We start from the raw sequence: 27,343 nt of genomic DNA on the forward strand, positions 1-27,343 counted from the left end.
GTCCCTAATTACCGATGCACTGAGCTGGACAAGCTCCACTTGGAGGCTTGTTACTGCAAGTGTCTTTCTAAGAGGGAGTAGGGCAGTTTATGAAGAGTTTGGGCTTCTGCTGAATGATTTCAAGGAGGGACTAGGGAAACAGGCAGCTTAGTAATTGGGTATCTCAGTAATTTTGATTTGGAGGAGAGAGGGAAAAAGGTAAGCCAGGGAAGTTATCCAATTATCAAAAGATGGGGGTTGTTAATCCTTTTGCAGTCGCAACCTGTCCTTGGGAGAAACACTTTTTTCTTGGTCTTGTCCCTGGCCTTGTATGTGTAAATCACGGTCTAATTATTAGAAGGGTTTATTTTGTTTTCTCAGTCCCTTACCCAATTGCCCCAGTTTAATTCCTTGTCACCTCTCACCTAGATTGCGTTATTCCGACTGTACCCTTTATATTGCAAACCAGAGTAATTTACCTAAAACACAAATATGATCACAACAAGCCTCAACTTAAAATCTTGCAATGGTTCTCTGTTCCCTACAGAGCATAATTAAGGCTTCTTGGAATGGCCCTCCTCCACAACCTAGCCGCAGCAGTATTCAAGGAATACCGCTGTATTCCTTGAAACTTTCAAATTGCCCTTTATATTCGATGGCCAAAATTCTCGCGGTTCTGGCAGATCCCACCTTGCTTCACCTCTTAGTGCCTTTGCTTATGCTGGTTTACCTGCAATTCCATTACCACCCTCTCCACCTGAGTAAAGGTCGTCTGCCTTCAAAGCAACTCAGGCATCAGAAAGCTCTCCCTGAATCTCCAGGCGGACTATGTTAAGTAATCTTAGTTGCCTGTACCATATTATCTAATCTATGAATTGGTCCTTCTCTGCCTCTAGATTGTAAATTCCTTGGGAGTAGAGGTTGCACCTTTGCAGCCTCGGTAGTTAATTTCGCCTATAGAGCCGGCAGGTGTGAATGGAAGGGGGCGGCGTAAGGAGCTTTGTCTAAGGCGTTGATAGGTCGAACTATGGAAGGAACCAGAGCCTCGGACTGGAAAGCAAGGCGAGCAGCGTGAGAGATGAGGCTTTGTGAATGGACGAGAAAGAGGGAGGTGTGGCTTTAACTTCTTGGCCACAAGACACCTCACAATGAGGTGGGGAGAGGGAGTGATAACGCACTGGGGAAGCGCTACGAGGGAAAAAGTACTTACAAGACGGGTTAGGAGCCCAGAGGATTTTTCGAGAAGGAGACATTTACTTGTGCAGGATTTTGGAAGACGAGCTACCTACCTCCCGTCGTCCGTCTTTGGTCAGCCAAGGGGGAGACAGGCTACCGCCCCTCTAGCCCGAAAGGCCGCGCAGCGACCGCGACTCCGCGACTGCGCGCGACCGCGGACGCCTTCAAGCCTGCCCCTTCCGGCCGACCGTTGCGGGGCGTGGCGGTGCTGGCAAGATGGCGGCGTCCGAGAAAATGATGTTTCCGGAGAAGCTAAGGTGAGCTGGGTTGGGGGAGGTGAGCTGACAAGAAAAGGGGACGGAGCGGACCGAGGCTGGGTTGAAGGATTTGCAGGCAGAAAGGGAGCTGGGCCAAGCAGATAAGCCACCGCGGCAGCTCGATCCCTTCCCTCGGCGCGCCCCGGACTGTCCGCGGGCGTCTGTGGGCTCAGGGAGGCGAGGAGGGGTACAGGTGATGGGATGGAGAAGACCTGCCGTCTGCGCATGGGATGGCGAGGCGATGGTAACAGCATGCTCTGTAATTAAAACACGGGAAGCAAGGTTTCACTTTCGAGCGCCCAAACGAGTTCCTGTCATTGGGCGCGGAGGAGAGGGGAGCTCAGGCACCGTTGCAGGTGCGGCCACTGACGCTGGAGTGTGTTTGTGTCTTGTTTTTCCAGCCACAAAAAGTACAGGGCCGCCCTGAAGAAGGAGAAACGAAAGAAACGTCGGCAGGAACTCGCTCGACTGAGAGACTCAGGTAATGGATTCATCCTGTTTTCTGTGTATGCAACTGCTCCCCCGACTCCCGTCCTGAGGCCCCAGTGTCAGAAGGAAAGCAAGTACCGTATCCGAAAAAGAATTGCTGTGGCCACGGCCTCTCAAAAAGTTGTGTTAGACCCATGTCAGAAACAATGTTAACGTACTCAAGGGGTGGGGGGGGGAAGTCACGGTGAATCATCACCCACTGATTACGTGTTAGGTATTTATGAAGTATCTAATATTACAGGTGCAGGCATTACGAATTACAGTAGCTGGCCCAGCCTTTGCACGTAGTAAGTATTCAATGAATAGTTTTCTTTGTAAAACCAGCAGGAGTCGACAGTTTTAGACACTTTGCAAGTTTTTCTTAAATTTCACTAACATGAGAGACCCCTTGTTGACATTATTTAAACATATATGCATAAAATTAGTTGTGAAACTTACTTGACTTATAAAGCGATATACTTACAAATCACAAAACCAAGTGAAATTATACAATTATACATCCAGTCCCCTGCAGTGGAAGTTCAGAGTCTTAACCACTGGACCGCCAGGGAAGTCCCCATATCTACATTAATGTAGTGTTAGGGATGATGGGAAATAGATGCTCACAACGTGGATATGGTACTGAGTGGAGTTTGGAATGCCACTACTACTGTTGCCCTGTGGTTATTTATCACTTTTTTTTCCTATTAAAATACTGTGGAACCTTCATCTGTACTGATGGTGGTGTCATTTGGCCTTCATGGCAGAATCTAACATTTGTATATTAAACCTACCTGTTTAATGAACTTAGTTGTAAAGTTGTATAGTGTAGTTATAAATGCAGACGAAAGCACTGAAATCACGCAGGAGTACTGAGTTATAATGGTTACCATACACATTAGCCAGAATATGCCTGTTAAATTATCCTAGACAATTCTTGGAGTCCACAGACTCAAGGAACCAGGATTCTCCAGCCTTGAGAAAATAGCCATGGAGGTTTTACTTACCATTGGAGTTACCTTGTAACTGTTTCAGTAGCATTACTTGGGATACTTAGAATGGAAGGGGCGGTGCGTTGCCCTGCAGCCTGTATTAGCATCTCTGTTTTATTCGTTCAAAACTGGCCCACTAGAGGCAGGATAAAGCATCAGGGATAAAAGGAAAAACAGGTTAGGTTGGCGTTATTGATGCCCTTAGTGATTTCCCAGCCTCCTTGAAGTTTTCAGCTTCCTTACTTTGTTAACCTGTTTTCTTGTAACATGCCCCCACTTTTAAAAACTCTTCTTTTTCTTTACATATTTTAAATCCAACATATTCCATTGATTTTTTATTCCCCTTTAACTTTGTAAAGTGCATTTGGAGTGAGCCTCTGTGAATAGGCAGGTGGATGTGTCCTTTGGCAGTTTAGTCAATTGAAGGATGCAGCTCACTGGTCTGCTCGTGATTATATATGGCTAATGGCAGATCCAAGACTAAGCGCTTGTCTCTGGATGGCTGCTCCTGCTTTGGCCTACTCCAACTCACAATTCTTTACTTAGTGGTGCTTCATGAATAGTGTGGTCTACCAAATGCTGCTGTGGGTTGTAGCACACGTTGCATGGGCAAACATTACAGAAGGCTAGAATATAGAAGTATTCTGTAAGGATTGCTATAAGAGTGAATTGGCAAGTGATTAGTAGAAATTTCTGTAGTATCAACCTCTCTATTACAGGTAGCCTCTTTAGCCCCCAGTTCTACTTGAAATAATCTGAAACGAGCTGCATTATCAGAAATTAAGGTAACATGAAGGATAAAAAGCAAGTTGCAAAATTGTAGCATGATTCCATATACAGTTACATGTATAATACAATTAGATATACATTTGACCCTTAAACAACATGGGTTTTGAACTGCTCAGGTCCACTTATATGTGGATTTTTTTCAATAGTAAACACTGTTGTACTACATGGTCTGCAGTTGGTTGAATCCAAGGATGCAGAACCACAGATACAGAGGAATCATGGATGTGGAGAGCCGACTCTAAGTTATACATGGATTTTCAACTGCGTGGAGGGCCAGTGCCCATTAACCACTGCATTGTTCAAGGGTCAGCTGTATGGTGATTATCTAGGACTGGGTGAGTCTTTGGTTAGACCTATACTTAATATATGTGACAGACAATATCTTTTTCCTTTTAGCCTGAGATCTTCTGTTATATTTCCTTAAGATCACTTCAGTTTTCCTCCTTTTTTTCCCTCACATTTAAATTCTGAGTAGAAGAGGATATAAATTTTTATTATATTAAAACTTATTTTCCCATGTTTTCATTTTATTTTTATTTTTTTGCGGTACGCGGGCCTCTCACTCTTGTGGTCTCTCCTGTTGCGGAGCACAGGCTCCGGACACGCAGGCTCAGCGGCCACAGCTCACGGGCCCAGCCGCTCCGCGGCATGTGGGATCTTCCCGGATCAGGGCACGAACCCATGTCCCCTGCATCAGCAGGCGGACTCTCAACCACTGCGCCACCAGGGAAGCCCCCATGTTTTTATTTTGAAAATGTTCCAATGTACAGAAAGTTGAAAAAGTGGTTCAATAAACATCCATGAACCCTTCGTCTAGATTTGTCAATTGTTAACATTTTGCCTTACTTTCTCTCTATATATAGATAGATCCATATGTACAAATTTTTTCTGAACCCTTTGCATATCAGTTGCATATCCATACCCCTTACCCCTAAATACTTCAGCCTGCATCTCTTAAGAATAAGGACCATAGTACTAAACAAAGGAACATTAATTCAGTAATATATATACAGGCCATATTTAAACTTTCCCAATTCAAGTTTGATTATTTTGAAAAGCTCAAGCCAGTTGTCTTGTGGAATGCTCTGCATTCTAGATTAGTCTGTCTTCTGATTGGCTTCAGGTTACACTCTATAGCAAAATACTACAAAGCTGATGCTGTATAGCTCTCATTGCATACATCAGGGGGCCTCTCATGTCAAGTTGTTCCACTCCTAATGATGCAAGTGTGGTCTAAGTGTTGCCAATCAGATGGCTCCATTGTAAAAGATGTTCCTGCCTTTGTAATTAGTACTCGTCTGAGGGCTGATATTTTGAGATAGTGTAAATAAATATTCTCTTCCCAAATAAATATCCTCTTCCTACAGTGGGGTGCAGAAGTGAGGACTTTTCTACCTAAGTCTTTCTACATTTTTTAGTTGCCATTCTTCTATACAGGTGGATGTTCCCTCTCACACCTCACCATCTTTTGGGGTATCACTATGGAACCATCAATAAATTTTTTAAGTTTAATGTGTTATCTACTACCATTATTGTTCTTTTCAGTGTTCACATTGTTCCAATTTGGGCGATTGGGGCCCTTTATTATTAGCAAGTTTTAAAAACAGGTTTGTACCATAATTGTAAAGATGAAAAATTGTATGTAAGTTTTTCCCTGAATTATTGACCAAGGTTTTGTAATATACAGATAGTGTACTAAAACACTGACATTCCTTCAGGACTCTCACAGAAGGAGGAGGAGGAGACAGCGGCGGATGCCTTTATTGAAGAACAACGACGAGAAGAAGAGAGGCTGCTGGAGAGAGAGAGGTCAGCACTGATTGAAGCGCTTCCTGCGAACCCAGTTATTTTACTTGAATATCCTAAATCTTCGCTAACTAGGGCGGGTCTTCTTTATACAATCTTATACAAAATAGGTCTTATAAAATACCCTGGATAAACTGTTTAAACCGCTAGCTGATGGGCTGAAAAAAGATATTGTCTTTAAAAACAAAAGTATTATTCACTCTTTTTGCTCATTGGTAAATGTTTTTGAAAAAAAATCCAAATAATTAAGAAGTGTAAACAGTGAAAGGGCTTCAGTAAACTCAACACACCAAAGATAGCCCCAATAAGAAGGTAAGAAAGAAACTGTAGATGTAGTATATATGTATATTTCTATCGTGGGATGATATTTATACCTATTTTTCTATAAATTGCTTTTTTCGCTATATAGGACATTTATTTCGGTGTTGGTGCAGAGATCTAATTCAACCATTTCAATAGCAACACAGTATCCATTGTATGACTGGCATAATTTATTTTCTATTCATAATTTATAGTTCTCTACTGATGGACATTCAGGTTATTTACTATTAAATAACATTCACTTACCATGTACTATTAATTTACTCTTATTTACTATTAATTTATTATTATTTTACATTCAGGCTTTTTACTATTATAAAAAAGTTGCAGTGAGTATCCATGATTATAAATCCATGGTAATTGTCCTATTATTTCCTTAGGAAAATGCCTAGAGGAGAAGTACACGTAAAAGGTAGATGGGCAGGTAGAAAGGGCATCCAGATTGCAGTTTGCAGCCTTTCCAAGAGTGAAGCAAGGTGCCCATCTCTCCACACCTTCACTCACACTAGGCATTATCAGTTCTTAAAACTCCTTTAGTGAAAAGTCATATTTCATTGTTTCAAATGTACATTTAAAAAAAATTTTTTATTAGAGTATAGTTGATTTACAATGTTGTGTTAGTTTCTGCTGTATAGCAAAGTGTATCAGTTATACATATACATATATCCACTCTCTTTTAGATTATTTTCCCATATAGGCCATTACAGAGTATTGAGAAGAGTTCAAATGTACACTGCTTAATTAGTAGGGTTGAGTATCTTTTTATATATTATCTATTTGTAGCTTGCTTAGTTCTTGCACCTTTCTCTTTTGGGATTCATTTTTTTTTAAGTTTGTTGTGCAAGCAATGTTATTACTTGATTAAGGATATTAATCCTTTATCTGTCCTGTGTGTGATGTATATTTTTCTCATTTGTCATCAGTCCTAACTTGGCTTATCGTGTTACTCACATAATTTGATCTCCATGTCGTCAATTTCATCATGATATCTAGCCTTGATGTCTGATTTCAAAAGGCCGCCCCCATCCCAAGTTGACAAAAATATTCTGCTCTTTTTCTCTTTTGGTATTTTTCAGGGGGTAGTTTGTTTTTTATTCCCCAAGTGGTACACAGTAATATGAATCTGCTTAATGCTACTCGACTGTACACTTAAATGGTTAAAATGGTAAATTTTATGGTATGTATACTTTGCCACAATAAAAAATAAATAAATAATTTTTTAAAGGAGAAAAAACTTTATAGGTCCTGTCTAGCTATTCAGTGTGTTCACTGGAAATGTTGCTTCTTTTCTTGTAATTAGTTCCTGTTACCCAAATAAGCACATAAATAGGTGGAAATATGAAAATGCTGAAAAAATTTTAAAAAAGTAGTAATGATTGGGAACAGGGAGTTGGATTCAGCCAGATCTGCATTGCAGTCCTGGCCCTGCTACTTACTAGCTGTGTTCAAGTTGCTTAATCTCTCTAAGCTTCAATTTCCTCGCCTTAAATATGGACATAAACAGGGACTTTCCTGGTGGTCTAGTGGTTAGGACTCCACGCTTCCACTGCAGGGGGCACGGGTTTGATCCCTGGTTGGAGAACTAAGATCTCACATGATGCAGCCAAAAAAAAAAACCCATCAATCATAGTACCTACAGCATAGAATTGGGGAGATTAAATGAGATTAATGAGGTGGTAAGTGTATAGCGCTTAACGTAGTGTGAGCAGATAGGAGGTGCTGTAATATCTCTGGTTGTTCTTACTACTAGAGATTTCTGTAATGATAAAGATGATATGTATAGCATGAAATAGGGAAGTCATTTTTCTTGCTTTCCCATTTACTTAGATGCTTCTTTTAAATCACATACACATGTCTTTGTGTTCCCTTGATTTTTGTTTATTCCTATACGAGTTGCATAATACTTTATTGTTGAAAAGCAGGAAACTTATTTGAAAATACTGAATGGCTTTATGTACTACTTAAAAGGAGGTGTATAGTGTCAAAGGTAAACAGAGCCGGACATTAAAGTGCAGGAACAGACTTTATTCAGTAACTCCTGACAGTAGGGGAAGACCTGAGCTCCATTCTGGTTTGTGCAGAGGCGATTTGGGCATTTAAAAGGGAGAATGAGGAAAGTGAACAGTACCAGGAGTTGATCCCTGTGAAGGTGACCAGGAAGCTGTGTTCGTTAGTGGGCAGTTAGGGAAGTTAGGGCTTTATCCTCCCACAGAGACTGGGAGCCAGAGGCCTCATCCTTCTTAATGACTGCATTTCCCAGGAATGGCTCTCAGGCCCTTGAGAGAGACCCTTATGAGCTGTAAGAGACACATATTCATAATTAGAGACACATATTCATAATTAGAGACACATATTCATAATTACGAGCCCTTTTGAGTAATGCTCTAGGAGAGGGAAGGCAGAGGCCTATTATCAGGTGTTGGCCAGAGCAAACAGTCCATTTTCTAGGCAGCATTGAGTTTTCTCAGGCAGGCATTTTAATGTCTTGGGGGGTGGGAGGTGATGGGGTCATCCTAGGGACACAGCCTTATGCTGCTAAAAGGCATGCTAGAGTTTGCTCAAGTCTCTTAGTGCAGGGGGTTGACAGAGTTATGTGCCCAGAGTTCTAGAGTTCTCAGTATTATATCCAAGTTACTGAGTTTTAAAGTTTGTAATATTTTACTCTTTTGTGGTCTTAAATATATATACACTTTGGTTCAGTTTATTTACAATGAATATCTTCCTCAAAAGGTTCATGAATCAGAGTTCTGCACACTGAAACATTTACATATACTCTATGACATACACAGGAACGTTGACACATGCAACATGCCAGTGTCTACTATGGCTAAAAGATGGGTTCCTGGAATCTGTAGTTGGAAATGGAATACTTTTTCCCATCAAGTATTTGAAATTGTGGTTGGGTCCCCAGACTAGACATAAAACCTTATTTAACTGCTAATGTCCCTGAAGTAATATAGAACAGTTTCTCATATTTCATTTTCCTTTTACAAATTCAGTGGGAAAATGCAGTCTAGGTTTTAAACACTTAATCGGCTAATAAACTTTTGAAATATAACCCATCTTTAAGTCGGAAACTTGTGGTATTGGATATCTGAGACACCATTTTAAGATAAGATCACTCTTTATAATTGGTCATTTCTAAAAATAAACTAGACACCCACTAATCTGTTTTTGTAACTCTTTGTCATCTTTTCTTACAACCTATAGCTTTCTTTATTTTAAAGACACGATCACGATGTAGTTCTATTTTTCTTCTCTCAGCAGTTAGGTGCTTGGGGCAAACCACAGGAGTCTCTCAGCTGTGAAGAGTAGCAGTCCAAGGGTTTACAGCAGGAGATGTCAGGTTTTTATCATGCTGCAATCCTGCGACGGGCACTTTCAAAATGCATAGAACAGGAAGGGTAATACTTCCTGAATGTGAAAAGCTGGATGTTACTCACTTTATTGGCACCTACACATCACTGTGGTCAACCTAAAGGGAAAGCTAGAGTATCATTGTTTTGTGTAAAGATATTACAGATAGGAAATGGAGAAGTAGTGATTTTATGCTGTCACCCTCTAGGAGGACATGCTAAAATGTAGTGCTTTTCCAATATCACTACGCATCTCTTGATCCTCTTACCTCCACTTAACTGCTTTCTAGAAAATATCTTTCATGATACTTTCGTCATTCCCAAAATCCCATTTGCTATCATATATGTGTGTGGATGTATTTGTAGATTAGTGCCCATTTCTTTTATCTGATCACATCGTTACATCAATAGGCAAAAATTACATGAGGAGTGGTTGCTGCGGGAACAGAAGGCGCAAGAAGAATTCAGAATAAAGAAGGAAAAGGAAGAGGCAGCTAGAAAACGGCAGGAAGAGCAAGAGGTATGGTATTAATCAGATAACCAGTTAACCAAAACGACTCTCATTGAGTTACATACCTTGAACTTTAAAAATCGGATATTATCCATTTTACCAGTGTTGAAGTTTTTCATTTATTTGCCCCATATGTGAAATGTTGTAAAAAAGTGAGTCTGAAAAATAATTACCTTTCTTCTTTCTTTTTTCCTCTGTAAAGAGAAAGTTAAAGGAAGAATGGGAAGAACAGCAGAGAAAAGAGAGAGAAGAAGAGCAGCAGAAGCTACAGGAGAAGAAGGAAAGAGAGGTGATTCCAGTCACAGGAGGATAGATGCACTGCGTATCCTCTTAGTGAGCGGATGGGGCGGGTGATAGGCTTGAAGGATAAGCTATAGGCATGTCAGGTTTGGACTTGATTTTTTCTTTAGAGTCATGTTTTTAGTTTGGATATACACTAGCGTTTCCTTATGATGCTCTTCTTTGGGTGGGTGCTGTGGCAGATGCCTTAAATGAAGGTTTTTCTTCATCTCTGCCGATCTTACTCTCTATACCAGGGATTGGCCAACTTTTTCTGTAAAGAGCCAGAGTAAACATTTTAGGCTTTATGGTCTGTATGGTCTTTGTTGAAAATGTCCAACTCTGCCAGTGTCCCGTGAAAGCAGCCATAGGTAACACGAAAATGAAGGGTGTTGACATGTTCTAATAAAACCTTATTGTTGTATTGATTAAAAACCGGCAGCTGGCCCCTGCCTTACACTTTGTACCACTCTAGAGCAAATGGTGTTCTTCGGAGGTTTTGCTGTATATGGGTTGACTTACTTAGAGAATACTATTTTATATAGTTTCCACCTTTGTTTGATTCATAAGAGACTTCACTGCTTTGGACATGTCAGCAAGAACTAATAGATTGAAAGAAATCAGACTCAAATATTGAGGGATGAGGAAATATTTTTCGTTATTAAATCTTGACTTCCTTTCTAACTTGTGCTATAAAGGCAATTGTAGCTAACCTATAGTTGCTCACACACACAAAGAATCTATAAGGTATATGTATATATCCTGTATATCTTCCAGGATTGTTTTTAAAGATTGCTTTGGTCTATTTTGCTGCTGTTCCTTAACAGTGTATTTATTTCAAAGATATCACAGCTCATCTTTCCTTGACTGATTCATCAGGATGTATCTTTTCTGTGATAATGCTATGTATGAATAGCATAAAATTGGGTAATCACCAGATTACGGGGGAAAATGCATTTGTTTACATCCTGGTCATGATGGGGTAGAAGCAACCTTTGTTTCTTTTGTCTCAGGCCATCAGTTAATTCCAGTGCAAATTTTAACCACCCTTATTTGAGTACTGCTTTCCAGATGAGGCGAGATCATGCTAAGTTTTTAGGGGGCAGGAAATTTTTTGGAGCTTGTTATTTTTTTAGTAGAGTGTAATAAATTCCCATTTTAACAGTGGAATGTTCTTCAACTGAGGTCTTTCTGGCACCAGATAAAAGCTAACGCTTTTGTTTCAAAGGAAGTCTGGTGAGACATTAAGGAGAAGTGGGTAAAATGAAGTCGATTCTAAGCATATATAAAGGGATCTGCATTCTTTGTTTCTCCTGTAAGCTAGATGCTTCTCTAGGGTTTGGAGATAGGGCAGCGAAAAAGATCTGTACTCATTGAGTTCGGTTTCTAGATGGCGGAACTGAATATAAGCAAGCAAGGTCATTTGAAGTGCTCTGAGGTAATGTTAAGCGGTATAAAGGAATAAAGCATTAGAAGAAAAAAAGAAAGAAGGCAGAATGTCATGTGACAGAGTGATTGGGGTAGGAAAGTACTTCTTTCGATTGCCTGTCAAGGAAGACTTCTCCAGGGAGAAGCCGACGTGTGAGCTGACGCCTGAATGCAGAGATCTCAGAGAGAAGGGCTCCAGGCAGAGGGGGGACGCCCTGAGCGTGGAGCTGAAAGGAGGTCAGGGTGCCTGAATCCTAGAGACCAAAGGAAAGAGCAGCAGGGGTGGGGAGGAAGTCAGGAGGGTAGGCAGGGTCATTCATGTAAGGCCTCCTGGGTGGGAAGGACGAGTTTGGATTTTACCTGAAGTGTCATGGGAAGCCATTAAAGGGTTTTTAATCAGGGATTGACTTCATCTAATTTATCGTTACTTTTAACAGATCATTCTGACTTTTGTATAAAGAATGGGGGATGGGGGTGGGGAGTGGTGACCAAGGAGGCAAGAGTGGATATATGGTGACCAGTTAGAAGGCTGCTGTTCCAGACAGGACATGATGGTGGTTTGGATGACAGTAGTGCTTAATACAGAGAAGTACAGAGATTTGGGGTGAGTCGTGGCACAGTCAGCGGAACTCTAGCTGGTAGGCTGAATGGACCGGGAAGGGAATTCAAGTCATACTTTCAGCTTTTTAGTTTGAGCAGGTGGTCAGATGGCAACACCGTTTACTGAGATGGGCATTTAGATGGGCGAGGGGTAGGCAAGAGTGAGGTTCGTTTTGAGCACGTTAAGTTACTGAGGACCCTTACATGGCCAGGCAGAGTTAATCAAGTAAGCAGCTAGACATATGAGTCTTCTATGTAATGCTTTAAGGAGCTAGGGAAGAGAAGTCTGTCGAACATAATTTAAAACTTATTTAAATGCCAAGGAGGTCAAAATTTACTGGCATATTTCAGGACTGACTTTGCCTTATCGGAAAGTTTGAGATTTTTTATCAATCCCAGTTGCTGCTGTTCATGTCATAATGTAGCGTCTGTTAAATGTCTGTGATGTTTCAGCTAGCATTGTCTTTTATGATATTCACTAATACTTCATCTTAAAAACTAGAATGTGGAATATATGTTCAAATCTACTAAATCCTACTCTTACTGAAATTATTAGAAGACTATGTTTTGCAATGTGTGCTGTTAAATGTCCTAGTTGAATGAAGATTCTCAGCTATATGTCTTTTGAAAGCTTTTCAGAAGATCTGTGCTGTAGAAAGCAAATTAGAACCTGAAGCCTTTTGTGTGCATAAGTTTTTTTTTAAATTGTGACACATGAGATTCTTAACCAGAGAAACCAGATGTGACTTACCTGACTTTGAGGTTTTCATTAGTCCTATGTTTGCACCATTTGTAGGAAGCTGTGCAGAAGATGCTGGAGCAGGCTGAAAATGAGGTATTTTCAAAACCTTTCATTAAGAACTTGAGACCGATGAACATTTCTTTAAAAACAATATTTCCAATAATGTTAATTTCGTGGTAAGCTACTTAGATCCTGTCTGAATGTGGGAATCACCTGCGTGGCTCTGTGCTTTGTACCTCAGCAACAACAAAATTGAACTGATGAACAAAAGCAAAGATCACCCTGGTGGACTGGACTTGTTTATAGTCCTTAAAGTGTGTGTAACCAGCATCACACACACTTACGCCCAGATGGATGGTTTAACTTGATTCACAGTAACTTAGATTGGTCTCAGGGGGTGGTTCCCTAAGAAGTCCTTCAACCCTTTTAGGAATGGATGGACCGAAGGGAAACTTTGGTGACTGCTCCTGGTAGCCATATCGATGCCTGATGATGGGCAGTGACTGGGAGCCAGGAGAGACATATAGCCCCTGTCTCACGACAATTGTTTGTAGAGTCTAGATTGTGTGATACAACTTGAATGTGTATATTCTTACATGAATCTGTTTTTATTTTTGACCCAAATATTTCGAATACCTTTTAAACATTTACTTCTTCATGGATTTTTAACACCAAGTAAAGTCATGGTTATTTTTAACAGTTGGAAAATGGCACCACATGGCAAAACCCAGAACCACCCATGGAATTGAGGATAATGGAAAAAGATCGAGCTAATTGTCCATTCTACAGTAAAACAGGAGCTTGCAGATTCGGAGATAGGTAACCAATTTTGCTTTATTGTGTCAGAGTTAAGTGACTCAAAATGTTGAGGTTTTTGAGTTGGCACGGGCTGGAGTTTGAAATGTTCATAGGCATCTGCTGCATTCTTGCTGCTGCTCCGGTTCCCCCAGCTGAGCATCCCCTGCTTCCTCCACATCCCCATACCTTTTCTCTGGGTGGGCTTCGTCCAGTTCTCTGGCAGGGCTTCCTTTGCGTTCCTCCCACAGCTATCTGAAGACCTTTTGCTTTTATTTCCTTTCTGCACTTGTATTAGTCCACATAGGACACCTGGGATGGGGAAATAATCTGTTTCAAAAGACTGGAGCAGTCTGGCTTTATTTTTTGAATGGCAAACACTGTACACAAAAGAGGCTTTAAAAACTGTCATGCCGGGCTTCCCTGGTGGTGCAGTGGTTAAGAATCTGCCTGCCAGTGCAGGGGGTGCGGGTTCGTGCCCCAGTCCGGGAAGATCCCACATGCTGCGGAGCTGCTGGGCCTGTGAGCCATGGCCGCTGGGCCTGCGCGTCCAGAGCCTGTGCTCCGCAACGGGAGAGGCCACAACAGCGAGAGGCCCGTGTACCGCAAAAATAAAAACCAAAAACTGGCATGCCCAAAGGGATATCTGTGAAAGACAGGATCCAAGTTGAGTAGAGGAAAATTCTAATATGTGTTCTCAGTCTGCTCTGAGTCAGGAACAGACACCAGGTTCAACATCTGGCTTTAGCGGCTGTCAAGGTGGGAAAGTTACTTAAGCCCTCTGTGCCTTAGTTCCCTCACCTGTAAAATGGGGATTAAAAGCAGTACCCCTCGGGCTTCCCTGGTGGCGCAGTGGTTGAGAATCTGCCTGCCAATGCAGGGGGCACGGGTTCGAGCCCTGGTCTGGGAAGATCCCACATGCCACGGAGCAACTAGGCCCGTGAGCCACAACCACTGAGCCTGCGCGTCTGGAGCTTGTGCTCTGGAACAAGAGAGGCCGCAACAGTGAGAGGCCCGCGCACCGTGATGAGGGGTGGCCCCTGCTCTCCGCAACTGGAGAAAGCCCTCACACAGAAACGAAGACCCAACACAGCCAAAAATAACTAAATTAAATAAATAAATAAATAAAATTAAAAAAAAAAGCAGTACCCCTCGTCTAAGGCAGTTGTGAGTGAATGCAGGGAAAGCAGGGAGAACGTGGCAGGCCCATGGCAAGTTCTGAGTGTTTGCTCGTATTTTCATTTCGTTACTGTTGCCCTTATTCTCTGAGACACTCTGCTTCCCTCCCTCTTTTGGATCAATGATTTTAAAACAAGACATTCATGTGGAAAACTAAGTGTTGATGTTTTCATTCATTTAGCAAATATTTAAATACCAACCGTATGCCAGGCAATGGTGAGTTTTATAATTTGGCTTGTTTATGAACAGCTTAAAGTAGATAAATAATTCATAATGGTGAGTAAATCCATCTGAGGCAAAATCTAATTATTTTCATTCTGCAGAAGAAAAGATCTAATTATATCTTAGTGTCCTATTCATCATAAAAAGGGGTATGAATAGGAAAACTCATATGTATTTAGTGAGAAACTATATGTTGTCTCTCGTTTATTTTATTCATAAAATTATCCATGCTGTTTTATTTCCTTCTTTGAAAATATGAACCTTCTCTAGCTTTCTCTTTCTTTTTTAATTTAAGCCTTCACATCATTTTACATTTTTTAAGAACAGTGGTTCTCAACCCTGGATGCACACTAGAATCATTTAGAAAGCTTGAAAAAAATTATGTCCTACCTCAAATTGATTAAATCAGAGTTTCTGAGACTTGGGCACCCTAATTTTTGAAATGTGCTCAGGTGTTTCTGATGGGCCCAGGATTGAGAGTCACTAATGTAGTATTTGTGACTCCTCTTATATTTTATAGCTGGGATTGTATATGCCCAGAATATCTGTGAAAGGATTCACAGGATCCGGTCAATAGTGAAAGTCTCCTCTTGAGGAACTGGGAACTAAGGAGGGGAGAAAGACTTTATCCCCCTTCGTATCCTTAGAAGTGTTTCCCAAATGTATGTTTAATTTCATCAAAATAGTAATAATTGGGGCTTCCCTGGTGGCGCAGTGGTTGAGAGTCTGCCTGCCAATGCAGGGGACACGGGTTCGTGCCCCGGTCCGGGAAGATCCCACATTCCGCGGAGCGGCTAGGTCCGTGAGCCATGGCCGCTGAGCCTGCGCGTCTGGAGCCTATGCTCCGCGGCGGGAGAGGCCACAACGGTGAGAGGCCCGCGTACCGAAAAAAAAAAAAAAAAAGTAATGATTGATGTAAAACATCCCCCACCAAAGAAAAAGTGTACAGTGAATTAGCTTTGAAAGACAGTTGAGACTCAATGTGAGTCACCTTTGCATTGGCGGGGGTGGGGTAGGGGTGGGGGATTGAACCAAATTGTATGTAAGGTTTCCCAGCTGCAGGAGTCCTCAATTATGATATGTTTCTAACATTTCCCTAAATGTGAAGACTTGTGGTCATCGGATTCTGGAGTCTTCTGCTGGGCATAAGTGAGAGAAGGGGAGATGTCCTAAGTGGTTTCAGGAAATCAGTTGACAGTACTTATTTGTGAAAAGGGGAATGGACTGTCAGGCTCTCAAAACCCATCCCTGAGGGCCGTTTCAAGGAAATATTGACGGTGGTCGGCTTAGTTTGTGAACCTTTCTTAATATACTCACAGGCATGTGAAATTTCACCATCACAACTATCAAAAAAAAGTATGAGAGCAATTTGGGTATTTGCATGATTCAAGTGATCAGTTGTGAAATAAGATTCCATGAAACCAGCAATTATAAAATCCAGCACCATCCCTTCAAACAAAGATACTGCCCCCCTTTCACAGAGAGCCCCAGTGACTTGCTCCAGATCATACAACTGTTCTTTTCTGTTAAGGTCTGTCACAACATCAAGCACTCCCGTAAGCTAAGCATTTCTTTGGTTGCTTTGTTTTTGTAATTAGTACGAGTTTGATTCTAGAACCTTTTTGCACTTGGAGTCACAGCTTTGAGGGGAGTTCAATTTTTATTTATTTTTTGGTCCTAAAAGAACATAATCACTGATGAAAAGTAAAATTTATTAATCAGAGTAGTTATTTATACCTCACTTGTTTCCAGAAGTGATTTAAAGAAGGCTCACAGGGCTTCCCTGGTGGCACAGTGGTTAAGAATCCGCCTGCCAATGCAGGGGACACGGGTTCGATCCCTGGCCTGGGAGGGTCCCACATTCCGCGGAGCAACTAAGCCCGTGTGCCACAACTACTGAGCCTGAGCTCTAGAACCCACAAGCCACAACTACTGAGCCCACGTGCCACAACTACTGAAGCCTGTGCGCCTAGAGCCCGTGGTCCGCAACAAAAGAAGCCACCGCAATGAGAAGCCAGCGCACCGCAACAAAGACCCAGCACAGCCATAAATAAATAAATAAATTTATGAAAAATAAAATAAAGAAGGCTCACAATCTACTACACTAAGTTTAATAAAATAAAAGAAATTGAAAGCAAGGAAAGGAGAAGAAAGTGAGTTATTGTGAACGTACAATACATTTGGCTTTGGAGTTGTATCCATCCCAGGCAGAAATGAGCTATGTAGTTCTTACCAAAAAGGAAATGAGTGGGATCTCTGGAAAGACAAAGATTTTCCAGGCATCAGAGTCTAAATATTTCTCCCGTGGAATACTGTATAAAGACATTGAGTAGGAAGGTGGACAGTAACTTTGATAGATGTTTTATTAACAGTTGCATATGTAATTTTCATGAGAATATTTCTCACAAAGACCTTCAGTAAATAATCACAGTCTACCTTTAGCATGTAGCTTGATTCTATAAAGGACAAAGGTAGTGGGTGCCTGGAGTGCTCCCCTGAAAAAAGAAAAAGAGGCATAGTCAGTTAGCTCTACCTGAGGGGGCATTTGGAGACCCATGCCATTTATTGGCTGTCCTTCGGTTAAGGTAATGTCCAGCTACATGATTTTGTGGCAGTCTTACTTGATTCAAGGATCTGAGTAAATAGCATGGCCTAAACCAGGAGTCCCCAAACATGGCTAACTTTCAGGACCAGGTGGGAAGTTACTCTGAAAACATGGGTTCCCCACTCTTGGAGGTCTGAACAGATGGTCTAGGGCAGGACCTGAGAAATCTCAGTTCTTCCCAGGTGATTCTGAGAATCACATGGGTTTGATACCACAACTTTAGACTGCCTTCCCAAATATCTCTTGTCTTAGCTGACTTTTCAGTAGAACCTATAGGGCTGGCCTTAAATACACTCAGATTATATGGACTATCTCTAGGCCAAGTGGGATTTTTCCCTAGATGGGGACTTTGGCGCTGTTCCAAAACTCACAAATGTTCATTTGACATCCTGGGTACTATAGAGCCAAGTTCATTCAGTTATGATAATCCCATGAGAATTTTAACCTTGTTAAATTGGTTTCTCATTTAATTCTGTATGTGCTCCATACTTGTAAAATTCTGGTTCTGCTAACACTGCCAACCAGGTTGAATCCTCGTTCTTTTTTCTGTGGGTATTTGTCCTTGGGAAGATGGATCTCATTACAAGGTCTCTGACCGAATAATCTAGGAGGGTCCTTTGAAAAATAGAAAATTTCACTTTAATGAACACAGATTGCCCATTTCTGAGCTGGGCATGGTGTATGCGGGGCATTCTGTGTGCATTGTCTCACTAGGTGTACAGAGATGTATGTTACAGACACTGGAAAGTGAGCATGAGTTAAACATTTATTCATTTCAGGGCCATTTTTTTTTTTTCTAACACCTGCCTTGTTTTTCAACTTTTTTTCTTCCAAAGTTCTGGGGATTTTTTTTTCTAAAGTTCTTGTTTTAACTAATTTTTAAACTAGAAATTTAATCAGGAAAATTTTGATGATTTGGAATCCTAAACTGCATTTTTTTCCTTCATTTTACTTGAGGAGAAGGAAGTAAATAAGAAAGTAAACTCATATAAAAGATTTTTTTTTAAAATTACTGAGTTACAACCCGGTCCAGTTTAAGCTATGAAAAGAAAATTGTTCTTCACAATGGTTAACCTTCATTAAAGAGAAATTCCTTACATTTAGCACATCATATAACACACAGGCAGTAGACTGTCGATAAGCTCGGATCTCTGGGATCTTCTCTCCCCAGCCATGTGACCTGGGTACGTGTGCTTCTCTAGGCCTCACTTTCTTTCTTTCAAAGTGGAGAAAATACTAGCCCTGGCTGTCCTAACAGTTTGCAAGGATCAGAAAAAGAATATAAAAATGCCATGAAAACTATGAAATGCGATCCATTTAGCTGAAACTCTCAGAATACCCTTTTCTCTAAGTGTCGGGTTTGTTGGCGATTGTATGGAACCAGGATTGCACTGTTCTCGCCTTGTCCGGAGTCCCATGCTCGGTGTCTGTGTGCCTTTCATCACGCTCCGTCATGCCCATGCATCTCTTTCCCGGTGCTTCCACATGTGTAAGCCTTCCTGAACTTCAGTAAAAGGCAGCTGAATGGCATCTGAACTTGGAAATAATTCCCAACCTTACATTTTAATAAGACCCAATATATTGGTCAGTTTTAGAACAGTTTTTTTTTTTTAATGCTGGATACTATTTTTTTAAATATATTTATTTTTGGCTGCATTGGGTCTTTGTTGCTGCGCGCGGGCCTTCTCTAATAGCGGCGAGCGGGGGCTACTCTTCGTTGCGGTGCACGGGCTTCTCATTGCGGTGGCTTCTCTTGTTGCAGAACTCGGGCTCTTGACGTGCGAGCTTCAGTAGTTGTGGCTCGTGGGCTCTAGAGCGCAGGCTCAGTAGTTGCGGTGCACGGGCTCAGTTGCTCCACGGCATGTGGGATCTTCCCGGACCAGGGCTCGAACCCATGTCCCCTGCATTGGCAGGTGGATTCTTAACCACTGCACCACCAGGGAAGCCCTTAGAACAGTTTTTTGTTTGTTTGTTTGTTTGTTTTTTTTGCGGTACGTGGGCCTCTCACTGTTGTGGCCTCTCCCGTTGCGGAGCACAGGCTCCGGCCGCGCAGGCTCAGCGGCCACGGCTCACGGGCCCAGCCGCTCCGCGGCATGTGGGATCTTCCCGGACCAGGGCACGAACCCGTGTCCCCTGCATCGGCAGGCGGACTCTCAACCACTGTGCCACCAGGGAAGCCCTAGAACAGTTTTAAGTGTTGAAATTTAAAGTCTGAATGGGGTTTATCATCTTACAGTTCAGTTGAAACAGCTAAGTTGCTTGAGTATCTCACAGTTTAAAGCAAGCCTTTTATGTGTAATTTCTCACCATTGGAATGCTGAAGTTTTTCCTTCATACGCAGGTGTTCACGTAAACACAATTTCCCGGCATCAAGTCCCACCCTTCTTATTAAAAGCATGTTTACGACATTTGGGATGGAGCAGTGCAGAAGGGACGACTATGACCCCGACGCAAGTCTGGAGTACAGCGAAGAGGAAACCTACCAGCAGTTCCTGGACTTCTATGACGACGTGCTCCCCGAGTTCAAGAACGTGGGGAAGGTGATACAGTTCAAGGTGGGCACATGCAGTGCGCGTGGAGGACGGGACTAGTTCGCCTCCTTCTGAAGCACCAGATGGGATGGGAAAGCGAGGGCACAGGCTCTCTGCCTGGGTGGGACGTGCGCTATGGTGGAGGGCCTGGCGCCATGTTGGAAGGAAATGTTAATTCTTTCTCTCTCTCTCTCCATCCACCTCATTGCCAGTACGGTTGAGGTACTACTTGAAATCTTAAACAGGTACTAGCATGACATTTCCTGGGTTCTGAGGTTTTGATGGGAAAAGATATTTCATCCATTCAGTACCTTTATGGTCCCATTCTTTTGCAGCCTGTGAATTCTCTGCATAAGGTCCTCTGCAAATAGGTATCCAAGCGTTCGCTTAGGGGCTGCGTATGATGCGGAATGCCCTCCCTCCCGTGGTTGGTCTCCCCTAGAGCCGAGGAGAGCAGAGTGTGACAATCGTCTACTTACTCCACCTACCGAGGTGGTTGATTTGTTGTTACTGTATTGTGTTGATGGTGCCTGCTTGCAGCTTCCACCCAAGGTGCATGTTCTTTTGGAGCTCCCCAAGAACATAAACCTTCATTCCTTTTCCTTTTTTATTTTTACTTTGTTTTTATTCACTGAATACTCTCAATACTGAAAATAGTGTTCCCAGAGTCATGGTTTGTGATGCAGCATAGGGGGTAAAAGAAGTGTTCAGATTACAGAGTTATTTTAAAACATTCCTTAAAGCAAGCGTGAAGTCAGGTGTAATGGCTGCTGCTCCTGGGCCCAGTGGTCAAATCCTAGCACAGTGAAGTCTCCTGCTGTCTGCAATTTGATCAGATCCGAACCTGAATGATTTTGTTATGTTAGGATGGGGGAAATGGCCCATAATTTGGAAAGAGATAGGAATAAAGCTGTGAATTTTTTCTGCTAGTTGGAAATGACAGTGGAAATTTGGAACAGCTAAGAAACAGAGCAACTGCGGCCCTCGTGAAATTCAAGGCTATCCTTCTTACTACTGATTTCAAGATTTTAAAAAATTCTTTCAAAATTTCTCTTTCCCCTTTACCTTTTCTTTCTGTTGCATGCACTTTCCCGTCTTCACAGTACTTCTAAGTGCCTGGCCACACACGACTCGGTGCCACGTGAGAAGCACCGCTGAGGAGCTGGTGTGCTGACTAGCCGTGGGCTCTTTGCCTCTTTGTGCCTTTTCCTCATCCCTGAAGGGCGAGGACTGGACTACATCAGTGTTTTCCCGCATGGGGTCCCTACATCATACCGCTTCTGGGAAGTTAGTGCTGGAGCTTTCAACACCTCAGGCTGCTTAATGGAAATCACCCCCATTATCTGCAACAGGCCGTACCTACTAACCGTGGAGTTTTTTTTTTTCTTTTGTTGAGAATTCTGTCAGCCAGGCTCATGCTAATCACGTTGGCAGTTATAAATGGAAAGCTGTTTAATAAACTTTTAGTAGAAAAATTTCCAAAACATCAAATTCATCATGGAAAATTAATAACGGGTTTTTGGGAACCACTGGCTTAAATGATCTCTAAGGGCCCTGGTGCGGCTCACATGGCCTCCTGGGGCCTTTCAGTCTTCCTTCTCTCTCTCTCTCTCTTTTTTTTTTTTTTAAAGATTTCGAGAAGCATGTGGGATCTTAGCTCCCCGACTCCCTGACTAGGGATCAAACCCGCACCCCCTGCATTGGAAGGCGGAAGGTGAAGTCTTAACCACTGGCCCACCAGGAAAGTCCCCAGTCTTCCTTTTTTTTCTTTTTTTCCAATAAATTTATCTATTTATTTATTTTATTTTTGGCTGCATTGGCCTTTGTTGCTGCATACAGGCTTTCTCTAGTTGCAGTGAGCGGGGGCTACTCTTCGTTGCGGCGCGTGGGCTTCTGTTGCAGTGCCTTCTCTTGTTGTGGAGCACGGGCTCTAGGTGCGCGGGCTCAGTAGTTGTGGCTCATGGGCTCTAGAGCTCAGGCTCAGTAGTTGTGGCGCACGGGCTTAGTTGCTCCACGGCATGTGGGGTCTTCCTGGACCAGGGCTCGAACCCGTGTCCCCTGCCTTGGCAGGCGGATTCTTAACCACTGTGCCACTAGGTAAACCCCCCCAGTCTTTCTTCTAAGGATGGTGTCAGTCAGTACTGTCAGTCAGTGCGCATCCTGCCTCTCTTGGGATGCTCTAATAAAAATACTCTGCAACTAAGTTGTAAAATTATATCGATAGATTCATTTTGAAAAGAAATGCTAAACATTAGTATGAGTATTTGAGGACTTTTTTTTTTTTTTTTTGCGGTACGCGGGCCTCTCACTGTTGTGGCTTCTCCCGTTGCAGAGCACAGGCTCCGACGCGCAGGCTCAGCGGCCATGGCTCACAGGCCCAGCCGCTCCACGGCATGTGGGATCTTCCCGGACCGGGGCACGAGCCCGTGTCCCCTGCATCGGCAGGCGGACTCTCAACCACTGCGCCACCAGGGAAGCCCTAAGGACCTTTTTATACCGTTATGTAAAACGAAATCAGATTTGTCATTTTTTAAGACAAATGGTCAATGTTCACCCTCACAAGTAATGGGAACAGTGCATATTAAAATGAGATGTTATTCATACCCATCGGGAAAAAAATTATGAATTCTAATATCAAGCATGGGCGACGTTGTGTAAATTAGTAAAACCACTTTAGAGAGCAGTTTGTTAGTACCTAGTGAGGTTGAAAGTACATGGAACCTACAAATCAGCATACTACTTCCGGTCATGCACACTAGACAAAGTCCTACTGCCCAGAGAGGCGTTCAGGCATGCTGACTGCATCGCTGTTTGTTGATGAAAAATTGGAAGCACCTTGGATATGCATCATTAGAGGAGTGGATAAATATATTTGATAATTTGATATAGCCAGTATTTAGTAGTTTAAAATGAGTCATTAAGTTTACATGATTACATCTTGAAAAAAGGATGTGAAATAAATATTATTTATATAAAATTTTAAAATGTACAAAGCCATACTGTATATTGTTTATCAATATATATACGTGCTTCTTAGCATATATGTACATAAATATGTGTATACCCATACGTACAGAACAGACACACACTTCTTTGTATGTCTGTACATAATATATGTATATATTTTATGGCACACATATGATATATGTGTATATGCCTGTCTGTGTGTATGTATGGCTGTGGGTATTGTGTCTGTGTAGATAGGGGTGTGTGTGTGTGTGTGTGTGTTTGGAATGTGAAGGTTACACCCAACCTCAGGATAGTGTTCCACCTATGTGATGGAGGAGGGAGAAGACTAGGATGAAAGGGCTTCAACTGGGTCTTTCATGTTTTATGTATTTAAACATTCTCAGTCAAAAATGGAAAATGTTAGTGTTAAATCTGGGTGGTGTATATAGGGGCTGATTTCTAGTCTCTGTATTTTTTTTCTTTTTTTAAAATAGTCTCTGTATTTTTATGCATGTGTGAAGCATTTCATATCTTTGGACAAAAAAGAATCAGGATCAACAGGGATCAGGTAATTGGGGCCTGCAACACTACCGTCTGCTGAAGTATGCCTTAAATAGACGTAAGAGTGGGGTAGTATCTTAATTTTGGAATCTTTGATTGATAACAACTTTTGGTAATGTTGGCCTGGACAAAAAATGCGTTTGATGACTGGAGGGCTTCTTTTCCTTAGGTTTTTGCCTTTTTTGTTTGTTTTCTAATGATGGAATTCTTCATTGCTCCTTAGGTCAGCTGCAACTTGGAACCTCATCTGAGGGGCAATGTGTATGTTCAATATCAATCGTAAGTATTCTAAACATAAACATCTTCACATTTGTCACAATATAGTGTTGTGATTACATTGACATCTGGGATTTTTCCACTGAATATATACCTTTCATATGCATGGTATTTTTAAAAATGTAAATATTAAGAGCTGACCTAGAAATATGGAAAGGATTAGAAAACTGTATATTTGTATTTCATTTTTCGTATACTTAGAGAGTTTTTAATTTTTTGCATTATAGTTAATTTTTTACTTATATAATTTTAAAATTAAAACACAAACTGAAAAGGGATAACTAGAATAGAGAACCCCAAATAAAAGCCCCAAATAATTTGAGTGTGCATTTGGCCCGCTAAGAGAGCAAGCAGTTAGTGTGTTGTTTCTGCTCGTCTTGCTGTTTGCCTGTGCTGCCATGGCTAATGGGATAAATTAACCATTGTATTGAATAATAGGAAGGACAGCGATCTGAGCTGAGAAGGAACAGGCAGTGACAATGGAAAACACTTCTGCATTTTTAATGGTCCAATCTTTTGGTTTAAGAAGCTTTGACTCAAGTAGATTTCCTTGCATCAAAACCTCTGGGAGGGTTAGTAAAAAAAAACTAAAAAACAAAACGATTCCTGAATAAGGTGAGCTTCAGGACCTTGAATGCTGTAATAAGGACTCCCTAGGTAGCACAAAGGCAGTGAACTAGGTGGTCCTACAGTAAACAAATACAAGGGTTAATTAACAGTAGGGTTAATCTGCATATTAGAAAGTTACTCTAAAGTGCATCCTTTAATTTGTGGTTTCAAGGGAAGAAGAATGCCAAGCAGCCTTTTCTCTGTTTAATGGACGGTGGTACGCGGGAAGACAGCTTCAGTGCGAATTCTGCCCAGTGACCCGATGGAAAATGGCAATTTGTGGTAAAATACAACGTGACTTTTTTCCCCACTGTTCCACTGTCATATAAAGGAATAGTTTTAGGAAAAAAACCAACCTTTTCAAGGTGTGAAGCATAGCTTTTGCCTCACCTGGTAGATGAGCAGAGATCATTATGTAAAGCACATCACAGTTTAGACCTGTAACCAACCTTGTGGGCCACTTTATGGATGAGGTGACTGGGGTCACAATGTATAGGTGACAGAGTCAGTGCTCGAAGTCCTGGGCTCTGCAGGAAGCCTGAGAAGTTGTGTCTATCAGGGACGCCGTCTCCTGATTGCAGTCTCAGAAGTGTTTTCTATTCATTGGCTCCTCACTTGGGCTGGGTTTTTTCCCATCTTTATCCCTAATGAACCTTCTGTCATCTTTGCCACCTAAAACATTACCTATGACACTTCCTGCCTTATTGAAATACAAGCTTTTGTGTCGTAAAGATTGATTATAGCTGTAGAACCTGGTCAGGGCACATTCAGTCAGGCTGACTCATCAGACAGTGGCTGCCAAGTCAGGAAATGAGTCAGTCCTTTGAGTAGCTGGCAATTTTGAAGGGCTCATTCTGTTTTGATTTCTATCAGATGGGCTTTGCCGAACCATTTCTTGTTGAAGTGCTCCGGGAGCTACGAGAGGAGCTGCCCATGCCTTACGGGACCACTTCCCTTACCCTTTGCGTTGCTTTGCTTTATACTCGCCTGCTTAAAACCTCTTGTTTCAAAATCTATAATTTATAAAGTCTGAATCTTTGGCAGCCCGGTCTTAATGGATGCTCTCACTTAAAAACCATTTATCTGAAGGGAGAAGAAAAAGGAATTTAGAATTCCTTGCTTTGGCAAACCAGAAGAACCATTATGCCTGATTTAAAGACTGGGGTGCTGAAAGAGATGGGTCTGTTTTCTCCATTTCAGTGAGGTGCTTCTGAATGTGACTTTGACTCCCCCAAAGCAGGAAACTATTTATTTCACTTGTTATTTTTTAAATAACAGCTTTATTTTTTCCTAGTAACTAATGAGCATTTTGTCGTGTCCTTATTATTGGATTATTGGCCACTGTATATCATCTTTGGACAGATGTCTGTTCAGATGCTTTGCCCATTTTTCATTAGGTTATATGTCTTATTGAGTTGTAAGAGTTCTTGATATATTCTACAGACAGGTCCCTTATCGCAGATATGATTTGCAAGTATTTTCTCCCATCATGTGGGTTGTCTTTTCACGCTGATGTTGTCCTCTGAAGCACAAAAATTTTTAATTTTGAGGAAGTCCAATTTTTCTATTTTTTTTCTTTTTTTGCTTGTGCTTTTGGTGTCATATCTAAGAATCCATTGCTTAGCCCGTGTCACAAAGATTTACTTGTATGTTTTCCTCAAAGAGTTTTATAGTTTCATAGCTTACGTTTAGGACTCTGATCCATTTTGACTGACTTTTTGTATATAGTGTGTGGTATGGAGGTATTTCACTTTTAACTCTTTTACATATTTAGGGAATTCACCGCTTTTAAAAAAGTTTGAAAATCCCCAAAAGATCTCTAAATTGTTCAAGTAGATTTCACCTTTGACAAAAATCTTCCATGTTAAAAGCACCTGGTAAATTTAAAGCATTAGGCCAGTGTTTATCATCTTCTTGAAGTATAAGAAAATAGAGGATCTTCTACTTACGATAGGCTCTTTCTTTTGGTCAGTGGTTTGGTCCTCCCACCACCGTGCCCTCAAAGCATGTTGCCAGGGGGACTCCCAGGGCTGGTTCTTCACTGTTAATTAGGGATCTGCATTGTCAGCAGGATGGTAAAAGCCTAGAAAAGATAATGTGGTCGCCATTGGTTCGGTTGCACTCCACACCATAATCCAGTAGGGGAACAGGGCATTCTGGTTAATTAAAAGTTCTTATCTGTTACTTTTCACAGTGCCCTTTGTTAGAGCATTGAATATTTTTGAAATTCGGAGAACCAAACTATGACATCAATGTACGTAAGGAGAAAATAGTCCTATCACAAGCGAACATCAGAAATGTACCTTCTGAAAAGGATGAAGTGCGAGCAGTAAATGCCGTTTCCTCACTGTGCCCCTGCAGGTTTATTTGAAATACAGCAGTGTCCAAGAGGGAAACACTGCAACTTTCTTCACGTGTTCAGAAATCCCAACAATGAATTTTGGGAAGCGAATCGAGACATGTACCTGTCTCCGGATCGGACTGGCTCCTGCTTCAGTAAGAACTCAGAGAGGAGAGAGCGGCTGGGCCGCCACGACGACTACTACAGTAGGCCGCGGAGGAGGAGGAGCCCCGGGCCGGCCCACTCCTACAAGAGGAACGGGATGGCCGAGAGGAGGAGGAGGAGGAGCCACGGGGGCAAGAAATCCCACAAGCACGCGTCCAAAAGCCGGGAGAGGCACAGTTCCCGAAGCAGAGGAAGAAAAAGGGGCCGCAGCCGTGGCCGGGGCAGCCGCAGCCGCCGCAGCCACAGCCGGAGCTCCTCCAGGTCCAGGAGCCGCGGCAGGAGGACGTCGGGGAGCCGAGACTGAACTCTGCACAGCCCCAAATCCAAATAAACTTACCATGTCCTT

At 42.0% G+C, this 27,343-nt stretch overlaps 1 protein-coding gene across 1 annotated transcript; it reads left to right on the forward strand.

Moving 5' to 3' along the window:
* The first annotated feature begins 1,269 nt into the window (after positions 1-1,269).
* On the forward strand, positions 1,270-27,343 carry ZRSR2 (zinc finger CCCH-type, RNA binding motif and serine/arginine rich 2). Its single transcript, XM_082864564.1, is given in 12 exon segments — positions 1,270-1,472; positions 1,874-1,953; positions 5,440-5,530; positions 9,616-9,724; positions 9,918-10,004; positions 12,819-12,857; positions 13,465-13,583; positions 19,907-20,120; positions 23,830-23,885; positions 24,664-24,773; positions 26,853-27,298; positions 27,302-27,343. Coding segments are annotated over 12 exon segments (1,419 nt in total). The 5' UTR covers positions 1,270-1,431; the 3' UTR covers positions 27,329-27,343.

This window comes from Leucopleurus acutus (assembly GCF_964270905.1).
Source record: "Leucopleurus acutus genome assembly, chromosome: X".
In the NCBI taxonomy this organism is placed as follows: Eukaryota; Metazoa; Chordata; class Mammalia; order Artiodactyla; family Delphinidae; genus Leucopleurus; species Leucopleurus acutus.